Source organism: Falco cherrug, chromosome 11, assembly GCF_023634085.1.
Source record: "Falco cherrug isolate bFalChe1 chromosome 11, bFalChe1.pri, whole genome shotgun sequence".
NCBI classification, from domain to species: domain Eukaryota; kingdom Metazoa; phylum Chordata; class Aves; order Falconiformes; family Falconidae; genus Falco; species Falco cherrug.
In genome coordinates, this window is record NC_073707.1 from 9,409,752 (window position 1) to 9,420,971 (window position 11,220).

Below are 11,220 nucleotides of genomic sequence, written 5' to 3' on the forward strand. Positions count from 1 at the left end.
GAATGAGGGACACTGAATGTAACCTCTTGGAGGCATGAAAAAAATTTCCATAAGCTTTAAAATAATACAGTGCGTGCCCTTCTCTAAATGTACAAGTAAATATTCCATGCATTTGGAATGATGCCTCTGTCAGACCCAAGAGGGGGGTTTGCCCAGCCTCTTGCCGCCTCAGTATATTTTCATCCACTTTGTTTTAGAGCCCAGGAGTGGCAGCAGGCCCTGTTGCTGCTGGATCGGTCGATGACGTTACCTCCAATATGCACTATCTGCAAAACTGGCTCCCTTTTTCTTCACCTACAGACTTTAATATCTACATACGCTAATGTTTGAGGACCTGATTTTTGCAGCTTCAGTGCTCCGGTAACAACAGTGTGTTTTAATATTGGGAGAAATGTCATACACTTGTATCTGAAAGTGGAAAGCGTTTGAGCAAAAAATTCTGCTAATAACTATTTGCTAGTTGTAATTTGGAAAACAGAAAATCTCCCTGTCCTCAGCAAGTTGTCTTTGGTTCTTGTCTTCAGTAGTTTTACACAATGAAATACAATTTTCTTCATTTTGTTTTGTGCGCTAGCAGTTTACAGTCATTTTTAATTGAGTCTTAGATTATCGGTGAACTGATTTTTAGATGCTAGGAATGAACAGGTAAGAACTTACAGTCAAGGTTATCCACTGAGATAACTGAGTATTATTAAACACTAATATTGTAAGACTTCATTATTAGACTTTATAATGAAAAGGGAGTGATTTCTCAACTGAATTTTTACTGTAAAAATTTCAGTTTGTTTGGGTTTTTTCTTCTTCCCCTTTTGACTAGCATTGTTATAGTAGTACTTGGATGCTCCAGCTGAAATGAGGATTACACTGGAAAATTAGAACAGCCCAAGCTCTGAATCTTTATCCAGGAAATTTTTGGCTTCTGTCAGCCGGGTGATTTGCTGGAGCTGAGATTTCAGATGCAATTCCAGCGGTGCTGGGACGTTCAGAACTTGCCATCCATGAGATTGTTCTGTGTTGGTTTGTGTTTAACCTGTAGCAGATAAGGCTGCGTTGCCCTGCACAAGGTGCAAGGTAACTTGCCTTGCAATACTGTGTCACCTCTAGTAAAGGTCAAAACTTGTACCAGTTCTTTGAGTAACCAAACAGGTATCTTGTCTGATTCTTATAATGAGATTAAGAACGTATCAGACTGAATACCCAAGTGTTTTGTTTTCCAGACTCCAGCACTGCGAAGGAGAAACTCTGCAAATTCTTCTCAATGACTCTATAGCCAACTGATGTAACAATGGTACTAATATTGGGACGCAGACTGAATAGAGAGGATAGTGGGATACGAGATTCCCCTGCAACCAAGCGGAAAGTTTTTGAAATGGACCCAAAATCGTTGTCAGGCCCCGAGTTTTTCGACTTCTCCTCGGGATCATCCCATGCTGAAAGCATTCTCCAGATCTTCAATGAATTCCGAGACAGCCGGTTGTTCACAGATGTCATTATCTGTGTGGAAGGAAGGGAGTTCCCCTGCCACCGGGCGGTCCTCTCGGCCTGCAGCAGCTACTTCAGAGCCATGTTTTGCAACGATCATAGAGAAAGCAGAGAGATGTTGGTGGAGATCAATGGCATTCTGGCTGAAGCAATGGATTGCTTTTTACAGTATGTATACACGGGCAAAGTAAAGATCACAACAGAGAATGTGCAGTATCTCTTCGAAACATCAAGTCTCTTTCAGATCAGTGTTTTACGTGACGCCTGCGCCAAGTTCCTGGAAGAGCAGCTGGATCCTTGCAACTGCCTGGGAATCCAGCGCTTTGCAGATACGCATTCGCTCAAGACGCTGTTCACCAAGTGCAGGAATTTTGCGCTGCAGACGTTTGAGGATGTGTCCCAGCATGAAGAATTCCTTGAACTGGGAAAGGATGAGCTTATTGATTACATTTGCAGCGATGAACTGGTGATCAGTAAGGAAGAGATGGTGTTTGAAGCTGTCATGCGCTGGGTGTACCGAGCAGTCGAGTTGCGCAGACCAGTGTTACATGAACTGCTGACACACGTCAGGCTCCCGTTGTTACACCCAAACTACTTTGTTCAGACTGTGGAAGTGGACCAGCTGATCCAGAATTCCCCAGAGTGCTATCAGCTGCTGCATGAAGCCAGGCGATACCATATCCTTGGAAACGAGATGATGTCTCCCAGAACTAGGCCACGCAGGTGAGGAAACTGGTTTTTCCCCCCCCTCCTAATTTCTGTAGAAGGACATAGTTTGATGTACAGATGCTTGATATACACATGCCCAGAAAAATATCTCTTGCAGATTATTTTATTTTGCTTTCTGGAGCCACTACAGTTACGCTTCTGTACTTCCCCATAACATGTGAAGCTCACACGTGTCTTGAAAACGTACTTAAGTGAGTCTTTCTGCACAGATCACTTTATGAAATAAATGAGTGTTCAGGTAAGTGAAGCTGTGTTACCTTGCAAGTAATATATTTTCTAAAGGTTAACGTTTGCTAGATGAGATCTTAAGTTATTTTATACAATAGCAGTGTCTACGGTGCTATAGCAGGTAGACTATGCCGTTTCCCAACCTTCCTTCTTTTTATAACAGTCATGTAAGTGTACAGCACACTACAAAGGATGGGGATTCAGAGCATTCAGTTACATCACAAATACTTCACAGATGGAGTAGTACACACATTTGTAATAGACAGCAGAACAACAGGTTCCTAACTATAAAGAAACTAAATTTTGCATTTTTAAAGAATTATGAAACAGTCCCTGAAGTATTTCATGCTTATTCCATGACATTTTAATAATTCAGAATTGCTGCTGCTTAATAATGTGTTACACAAATAGGTGACTGAAGCTGCAAGAAGAAATGAGGAAGAGTCCATTAGTGGCATTTATGAGCAATGGTGGTTATGATTATTCTTTTTCCCTGAAATACATTTTCCCAGCCTTACCTCCACATGATAGTTGACATGATAGTTTATTGTGAACTCCAGTTGATTTTAAGCTGCAGTTATAAAATCATGTGTTAGATTAAGACAATGCAATGATCTGGTCTGGACAACAGATAGTGTTAGGAATTATTCCTCTGTTTACTTTTAGTTGTATGTGGTTGCTGCTCAGTGACTGTGCAGGGAACCTTTATTTTTTTTTGGCATGTGTTAAAGGCTTGCTTATAGTGGGGGAAATAAACATTTGGCAAGCGTTTGTCCCATTAGTGGCTTTCCAGTCTTCAGTCCTGCCAGGAGAGAAGAAATTCTTAAACTCTTTGCAGCCCGGCTGCCAGTTTTTCTAAGCTGTACGCTGCCAGTTTGTTTCATGAGCCATCGGAGAGGGGCTGTATCTTGTGGTGTTTGTTCTACGTTTAGCACTCAATTTGATAAAGAGAGCAAATACACTCAGACTTAACAGTTTTGTGCGGGTGCATGGTGTGTACATGCTTGAGAAACTGAATAGCCTCAGTGTAGCATTGCAGTTTGTGAGCAAAGTGCCTTGCTTAACACAGGTGATTTCTGAAGCTGGGGGGTGAGGGCAGTGTTGGTTTGGTATGTTGTGGGTTTTGGTGGGTTTACTGCTGAGCTTATTAAACTGCACTATGAATTCGAGTAGGCGGGAACAAGAGAAATAATTTACAAAGAGAAAAACTGGCTGGCCTCCCAGCAGGAATATTTTTCCCCCCCTTTTCTACATTACATTCATGGAATAGTTCTTTGTCATTTGTTTCTGTTGCCTATAGCAAAAAGAGATTGTGTTTTAAAATAGTTACCAGGCACCCTTTCCCCCATGTTTTCATCACACATTTTCTGGGCATTTCTGGGGGGTTTGGGGAGGACACTGGAGGAGCTCTCTTCCTTCTTTCTTGCCTTCCTCCAGATTCTTTCTTTATATAAACTGTTTCTAAAAGGAGACAGGCTGCAGGATCGGAAATTCCTATGCCATTGTTTTTATTGAAACTTCTGGAAATTAATTGTCATTGCTTGTATGGGTATGTGTGCACCTACGGTTGAAGTGTTCTTTTTTTAAAAAAAGTGTGGATTGCAATTCGCAGTTGATTTTTTTTTCCTTTTCTTTTTGAAGCCAGTGAACAGTTCCCTGAAGTAAATAAAAGTTTAAAATGTGGTGTAAGGGTTGCCTGCTTGCCTTTTTTGCCACTAGGCATGGTTGACAAATGCAAAAGGTCTTTTTGTAAGAGCTTTTCAGTTATGTACTTGCAACAACATAGTGACATCTTGAGGCTGTCTCTCCTGCTCCTTTTAATTCTCTCTTGTCCCCTGCTGTTGTGTTGCACAGCAGATCTCTAAGCAGAGATCAAGCAGTGAGCAGTAACACATCGCTGTATACAAACCAAAACAGGCTCTTTCTGCTGCTGTATGCTTTGAATTATCTTCAGATTTCCATGTACCTGTGAATTCAATCGCAGAGCTTCTGTTAAGCTGTCTGGCAATGGTACACGAGTGCTGTCTTCAATTAATGAAAGTTACTATTTTTATACATTTTAACACCTCCTTTTTTGGTTGCCTTTGGAAAGCTTTAATGGTAGTCCCTTATTTCCACCCCCCCCCCCCCCCCCCAAGGAGAAGAGTTTTTATTTCACTTTGCATTTCTGTTGTCACATTACTACTAATAAGTGAATTAACCGGGGGCGGTGGGGTGTGTGTGTGTGCAAAAAAAGTAAGAGATTTACCAGAACTCCTGTAATTTGTCTCCCAAACTTAAAATGTTCTTGAATGTAATCTGCTTGAATTACTGCAAGTTCTTCTGTCCAGCTGACGCTGTGCTGGTTGGTGTTCTTGCCTCGTCTGGAAGTCTGCGTGTAACTCGGGACCCCTTGGGACCTGTTCTTGGGAATGCCTGGGATTATAGGATATCTGCCATTCCCCTTTTCTATGTATTACATCTCTTCCTGATGGCAAGGTGTCTCCTGGAACATCTCTAGTGCCTGTTCTAGCACGCCTCTGTTACTTTGCTCACACCGTTTCTGCTAAGGGTTACAAGGAGGACTTTCTGTACCACTCATTGAGATCATAGCTTTTTCTAATCTCCATGGAGAATCCTTAGTTCCTTTCTGTAATTAGCCTTTGCCTGTATGCTCTTTTTGTGCACTCCCACATTTTCAATTTTTGTTTTTTTAAACTGATGTGGCCTCTGTAATTTGCAAAAAAATCTTCTGGAACTAACATTAAAAGCTATGAAGTGCAAGATTCCTTCAAGAAAATGTACTGGAGAAAATGCTTCTTAACTGAGGAAGGGATATGGTTATCTAGGTACTAAAATGTTGGGAATTTTTTTTGTAGTCTGTGGATTTGAAATACTGTATTAAATATTTTCTTTAAAGGGCAGAACTTCCATCATAGGAATTCATAAAGAGCTCTCTCCAATCAGAGCTTTTTGGTTCGTTTAGTTTTAAAATAAAAATTGATAATCTGGTTCAGTAAGCTTTTCAGTAAGTGGACGCCTTAATTCTAATCTAGAAAGTAATCAACAGACCAGCCTCTTTCATACATACAGTTAAGCTGATGTGTTTGGGCTAGCTTCTAAGGCAAATTGAGATGAGTGTCTTGCTTTTAAGGAAATTCTGTGCCTCAGTAATGCTTTGCTGGCATAGGAGCTTCCCCCCTCTTATCCTTTGAGAGATTCTTTTCAGAGTTCTTCCTCAAAAAGCAAAAAACAGTAACAGTAAATACACGAGAGTGAATTCAAAGCTGAGCAGCCGAAGAAAGTGTTTCTTCTGGCTAGTTCAGGTGTGCAAGGTTTTCCCCTTGTATACATCTCTTCATTTACATATTTTTATAGTACATTATAATTTAGTATTGCCTTTGCCTATTTAAAAGATGCTAAATAGAAATATATATGGTATATTTAAATTATGGTCTGTGATGACAAAGAGATAGAGGGGCTAACTAGTTTTACTCCTGATGTTTCAAAACAGGGAAGGTGTCATCAGGATTTGTAAGTTAACATGTGCATGAATTCACATTACGAAGTCTGGGGACAGATCATGAAACTTAGGTCAAATCCAGTCGTAAGTCATATTTTTTAGAGAGAGGACCTCAGCAGTGGCATGAATGAGATGTCTATGCATGTCGGGATCAAAGTTAGAACACAACACAACAAAAAGCCTTACCAAAAATAAAATCAGTCTTGCATTCTGTTTAATTTAATAGACAGTAGTCTTTGAAATAACTGTATCAGTACAAAAACCTTTACCTTAAAAATGCCCTGAAAGGAAAGGATTTTGACAAATGATTACAACAAACTATAAATTTGAGAGGAGGAATAGAAGTTGGCCATAGTTTGATTTGCACATCAAAGATGGTTGGTTGATTCTCCACATTCAAATGTGGATGAACATACGAGTTACTGCTGTGAACGTAGGATATGTATAATGCAGAAGCATCAGGTTAGAAGGAGAATGTGTGTGTGGAATAGAATTCAAAGCCTTATTTGTGAACATTGCAGACTGTCTAATGCTTAATTTTTTTCATATTGAGTTTTAGTTTTTGTTTTAGGCCTGAATTTTTCTTTCATCATTCTTTCTATTGCTACACTTGCCTTTCTCTTTTTTTAACGATGCATTGGCTCTAGGGTCTCTTTCTTTTCCCCTATTTCGGTGACTATATGCCCTCAGCTTTTTTTTGCTGGAAATAACCTAAAACATTCCAAACTTTTTGAATATTTAAGCACTGTAAAGTACTGTGAATTTTGTGAAATTTGGTGGGGGACACAGGGACTGGTTTCACTGTGAAGCAAACTGCTCATCTCATTGTCTCAGGCCTTGCTTGAACTGTATTTCTGATATCTCTACATTACATAGTCAAAGGAAAAGTATTATAGTGTAAAAGCTTTCTGTATTTTTTCTTTAATTATTTGGTTTTTACATAGAACGTTATGCAGTGCAATTTCATTTACACGGGACGCCTGTTGGTGTGATAACCTGCAGTGTAATGAGGCAGCTGGAAACAGTGAAAATTTGCTAAATTACTTTCTTCCTTTCTATTTTTTCTCTTTGCTCTATAAGTTAATGCTACATACTAAATTTTCTGATTTTTACACAGTTTCGAAAACAGTGTTGTTTGGCCTCCATGTACTGATAAATATCTTCTACATCTTAGTTTTCTGTGTTCACTTTTTTAGATCAACTGGTTATTCTGAGGTGATAGTTGTTGTTGGAGGCTGTGAACGAGTTGGAGGGTTTAATTTGCCATACACTGAGTGCTATGATCCTGTAACAGGAGAGTGGAAGTCACTGGCCAAACTTCCGGAGTTTACCAAGTCTGAGTATGCAGTGTGTGCTCTACGGAATGATATTCTTGTTTCAGGTGAATAATCCTAAAAAAATTTAAGACTTCTTCCTTTTCTTTGTTTTGGTGGGGTTTGGTGGTGGGATGTTTCTGGGTTTTGTTTGTTGCTTTTTTCTTTTTTTCAGCATAGTGTGGCAGATCTTTATACTGTGAACTTCCAGAACCTCAACTGAAAGTCATTTTCACTTTCTGATGTAAATGGTGAACACCAGCCCCAAACTAATCTTAGAGAAAAGTGTTTTCTGGGATTTTTGTTTGGTATTAATCATCTTTTTTTGGGGGTATCAATCTGCAACAAATATTGGTTGTATTTTAAGAGACTAGCTCATGCTCATAAAGTATGCCGCTTTAAAGTATAGTTGTGGCCTGTTTGCAGCAACAGTTGGAAAAATTACAAGCAAAAAATCCCAAGCAGTCTTTTCCCAGCACCACTTTCTCCGCTCCAAAGCGTGCTGTGTGCTGTTTAAAAAGACGAGTTGCCTAGGAGCACTGCGGTGCTGACACGTTGCTGGTGACACGCTTCTGTCCTATCATTCTATCTGTGCCTAGACTCTAAAGAAAAACAGTTAAAGCTGCTTCTCATCGTGAGAATGTAAAATGGGAACAAATTCCTTTGAGCACCCAAGTTGGGGATTCATTTATGCCAGTCATTTACAGTGAAATAAGCAATAGCTGTACGGTTTCTAACACCTTTCATTCACAATTCTTTTAGCAAGGGTAAATTACAGGGTACAGCTGATGGTTTAGACACCAGGCCCCCTGTGTTAGCTTAACCAAAGAAGTTGTCTCTGCAGGTGGGTAGTACCTGGGTCATTTGAACAGAATGTAAAATGAAGGAGATGTATGCATGAACCAAACAGAGGAACAGCTAGGGGTAGGGATGTGCCATGAGACACATAAATGGCTAAGATTTAGAGTCTCATCCAGGTAGGGACACTAAAGGAAATCTGAAGAGCATGACCAAAAGCCATTAAAATTAATTCCAATCTCAAGAAATAATCTAGTGCGATCTCAGCAGTGTTACTGGGAAAGACACACATAAACTTACTGTATGTTTTCATGTTTGAAATCCATTGAAACCGACTTTTCTCAGTCTAATGTATAAATGTAGATAGATCTGTATTTCACCTAAAGAAGATACAAAGTTGTCATTGCCCATGTAGAGGGGCCTGTTAATAGTTAACGTTTCTCGTCCAGTAAGGAATTTATTCAAATTGGAATATTTTTGTTTTTAAAGGTGGAAGAATCAATAGTCGGGATGTTTGGATTTACAACTCGCAACTTAACATTTGGATCAGAGTTGCCTCCTTAAATAAAGGCAGATGGCGTCATAAAATGGCTGTTCTTCTTGGTAAAGTAAGAGAAGTATATTTGTAATCTTTTTATAGTGGAGATGTTTGCTATATGTAAGAAAAGAGTGGAGAAGTCATACATGCATGTTTAGTATTACTTTGTATTTCCTATCAAATAATTTTAAAAATACATAGTTTCAAATAAAAGAATGTTCTAAACAATTAATCTGTTATCAGTCAGCTGCTACCTGTGGACATGAAATCATGTTACCCCTCAGGTCTGGGGGGGGGGGGGCGGTGGCGGTGTTTTTTCTTATCTCCAAGAAGCAACTCTTTGGGAAGCAAAGAAGCATCTGAATTTGCGTGTACTTCAAAGGTGCTGTCAGAATAAGTTTATGCAGTTATTAACAGAAACTGGTACTGCTCTGAGTGACAGCTCTGTGCTCTTTTGTTTTTATACTTATATTTTATATTACATCTAACCAGATGTATGCTGTGGGGAAATGGGAAGTTTTGTTTATATGCCTTAACATAAAACTAGTAGTTGGGATCAAGTGCTTGTGGGGATTCCATTAATGGACTTCTTAAGAGGTGAGGCTTGCAGCTGGAGCAAACAGAGGGAAGAAGGTAGATAAAATAATAATGAACTCTGCTGCTTAGATACAAGAGAAGCAACAGGAAAGTAAAGCAAAGCTTACAAACTGTGAGGAAGAAAAATTTCTGTAAGCAAGTAGGAAAAAAGCAAAACACAGAAAAGCAAAGGTAAATTCATATGGACTTTTGCTGCTGCCGTTGCTGAATGTAATCTGTAGAAAAAGAGAAATGCAGAGAAGTGCCTTTTTTAACAAATGCCATTCAAACAGGAAGTTTCTAGCTCACTATTAATAATACTATGCTTTGGAAGTGTGTTTGCAGTGTCATTCCACATGTGACTGAATGGAACTCTCCAGGGAGTCTCTACCTATTATTTGTAGACCATATGCTTCTCCTCCTGTATATAAATTACACATTTGAGGAAAGTATCCCTTTACAAACTTAGCCAATTAGAATTATTGCAGCTTTAATTTAATTTCATATTTAAATGTAATAACCATTCTAGAAATGAAATGATGATAGTTTTCACCACTTTGCATAGGTATATGTTGTTGGAGGATATGATGGGCAAAACCGCCTCAGCAGCGTAGAGTGTTATGATTCGTTTTCTAATCGATGGACAGAGGTGGCTCCCCTTAAAGAAGCTGTGAGTTCTCCTGCAGTCACCAGCTGTGTTGGCAAACTGTTTGTGATTGGGGGTGGTCCTGATGACAACACATGTTCTGACAAGGTCAGTTAATTGTATTTGATTGCATCTTCTATCCATGGTAAACAGTACTGCTGGTTTAAAACGAGGTCGTACAGAGATCTGTTTTAATTGTTTTGCTGAATGGAATACGGAATTATTATAATACAAAAAATACAGAGTAGAGAACGTTAACTCAGTAGTACACAGTTACCGGGGAGTTTGTTCATAAGTTCTGTGAATTCTTAAACCTGCGTGTTAGGAAAATCATGTTGAATATAGTGCATATGTAGATGTTACTGATACATGGACCAGTGTTTATATTGACTTCTGTTTTCTTGGTGAGGTATTGCCCACCAGGTATTGCTGCTTGGGCTCTTCATGTATAACCTGGGTGGGTGTGCCAGGTTATAATTTCGGTGAGGTTTTTAAACTGAAATGCATGTATTTGTTTCCAGGTTCAGTCTTACGATCCTGATACTAATTCTTGGTTGCTCCGTGCAACTATCCCTATCGCAAAAAGATGTATTACAGCAGTGTCTTTAAACAACCTGATCTACGTTGCTGGTGGGCTTACCAAAGCAATATACTGCTATGATCCAGTTGAGGACTACTGGATGCATGTACAGAATACATTCAGCAGACAGGTAATTAACACTAAAAAAGCCTCTAGACATCTGAAAGGTTTTGAGTTTTTTTCATTAATATCTTGGCATGAAATGAGTATCCTGTTAAAACTGCATCTCTGATTCCATATTTGCTTTACTACTTCATCTGCATAGTTCAAAACCTCACAGAAGAGGAAGTTTCTAACCCAGTGGCTTTTCAGTTGGGTGTCAGTTAGCCAGTCCAGACTTTTTTTTGAGAGCAGTTACTGTTGGAGAACAATGTAACAGTATAATGGACGATGTTTTAATTGTGTTGGAATTGATCTCTGTCAAGTTACGCTACATGTTTTAATTTAGACTGAAGATAGTAACTTCCTTTATAATTGATTAAAGCCTTTCAATGTGACAAAAAATATTGAAGGAGGTTTTTACAGTGTGAAAAAAACTAATTTGTCACAGAAAGTGTCGACTTCAGCAGCACGAGCTGTATCACTTCCGTGTATGGAACACTGAGCAGAATTCAAAAATGTATCCCCTCAGTAGTAAAGTGCATGTATACCAGTTAATTTTCCCTTATGTTTTAAAGCACCAATCACATACTCTACCTTATCTACCTTAACATAAATTTGTTCTTCTTTTTCCTGGCCTTCTCTCTATTCCTTTGTTTTGATCTGTGTTCTCTATTTAACTGATTTTTTTTTCATGCCCGCTTTTAAGGAAGAAATAAAATGCTATCT

The 11,220-nt window shown here is 39.0% G+C and overlaps 1 protein-coding gene across 4 annotated transcripts in view; it reads left to right on the top strand.

Annotated features, from left to right (window-relative positions):
- Positions 1–11,220, top strand: part of KLHL24 (kelch like family member 24) — a 30,025-nt gene that overhangs the window by 11,721 nt on the left and 7,084 nt on the right. For all 4 annotated transcript variants that reach the window (XM_027808966.2, XM_055723443.1, XM_055723444.1 and 1 more), the window contains 5 exons: positions 1,218–2,205; positions 7,138–7,322; positions 8,542–8,660; positions 9,732–9,920; positions 10,334–10,522. In XM_027808966.2, the coding sequence (XP_027664767.1) occupies positions 1,286–2,205; positions 7,138–7,322; positions 8,542–8,660; positions 9,732–9,920; positions 10,334–10,522 (1,602 nt within the window). In that variant the 5' untranslated portion in view covers positions 1,218–1,285. The remainder of the gene's footprint in view (positions 1–1,217; positions 2,206–7,137; positions 7,323–8,541; positions 8,661–9,731; positions 9,921–10,333; positions 10,523–11,220) is intronic.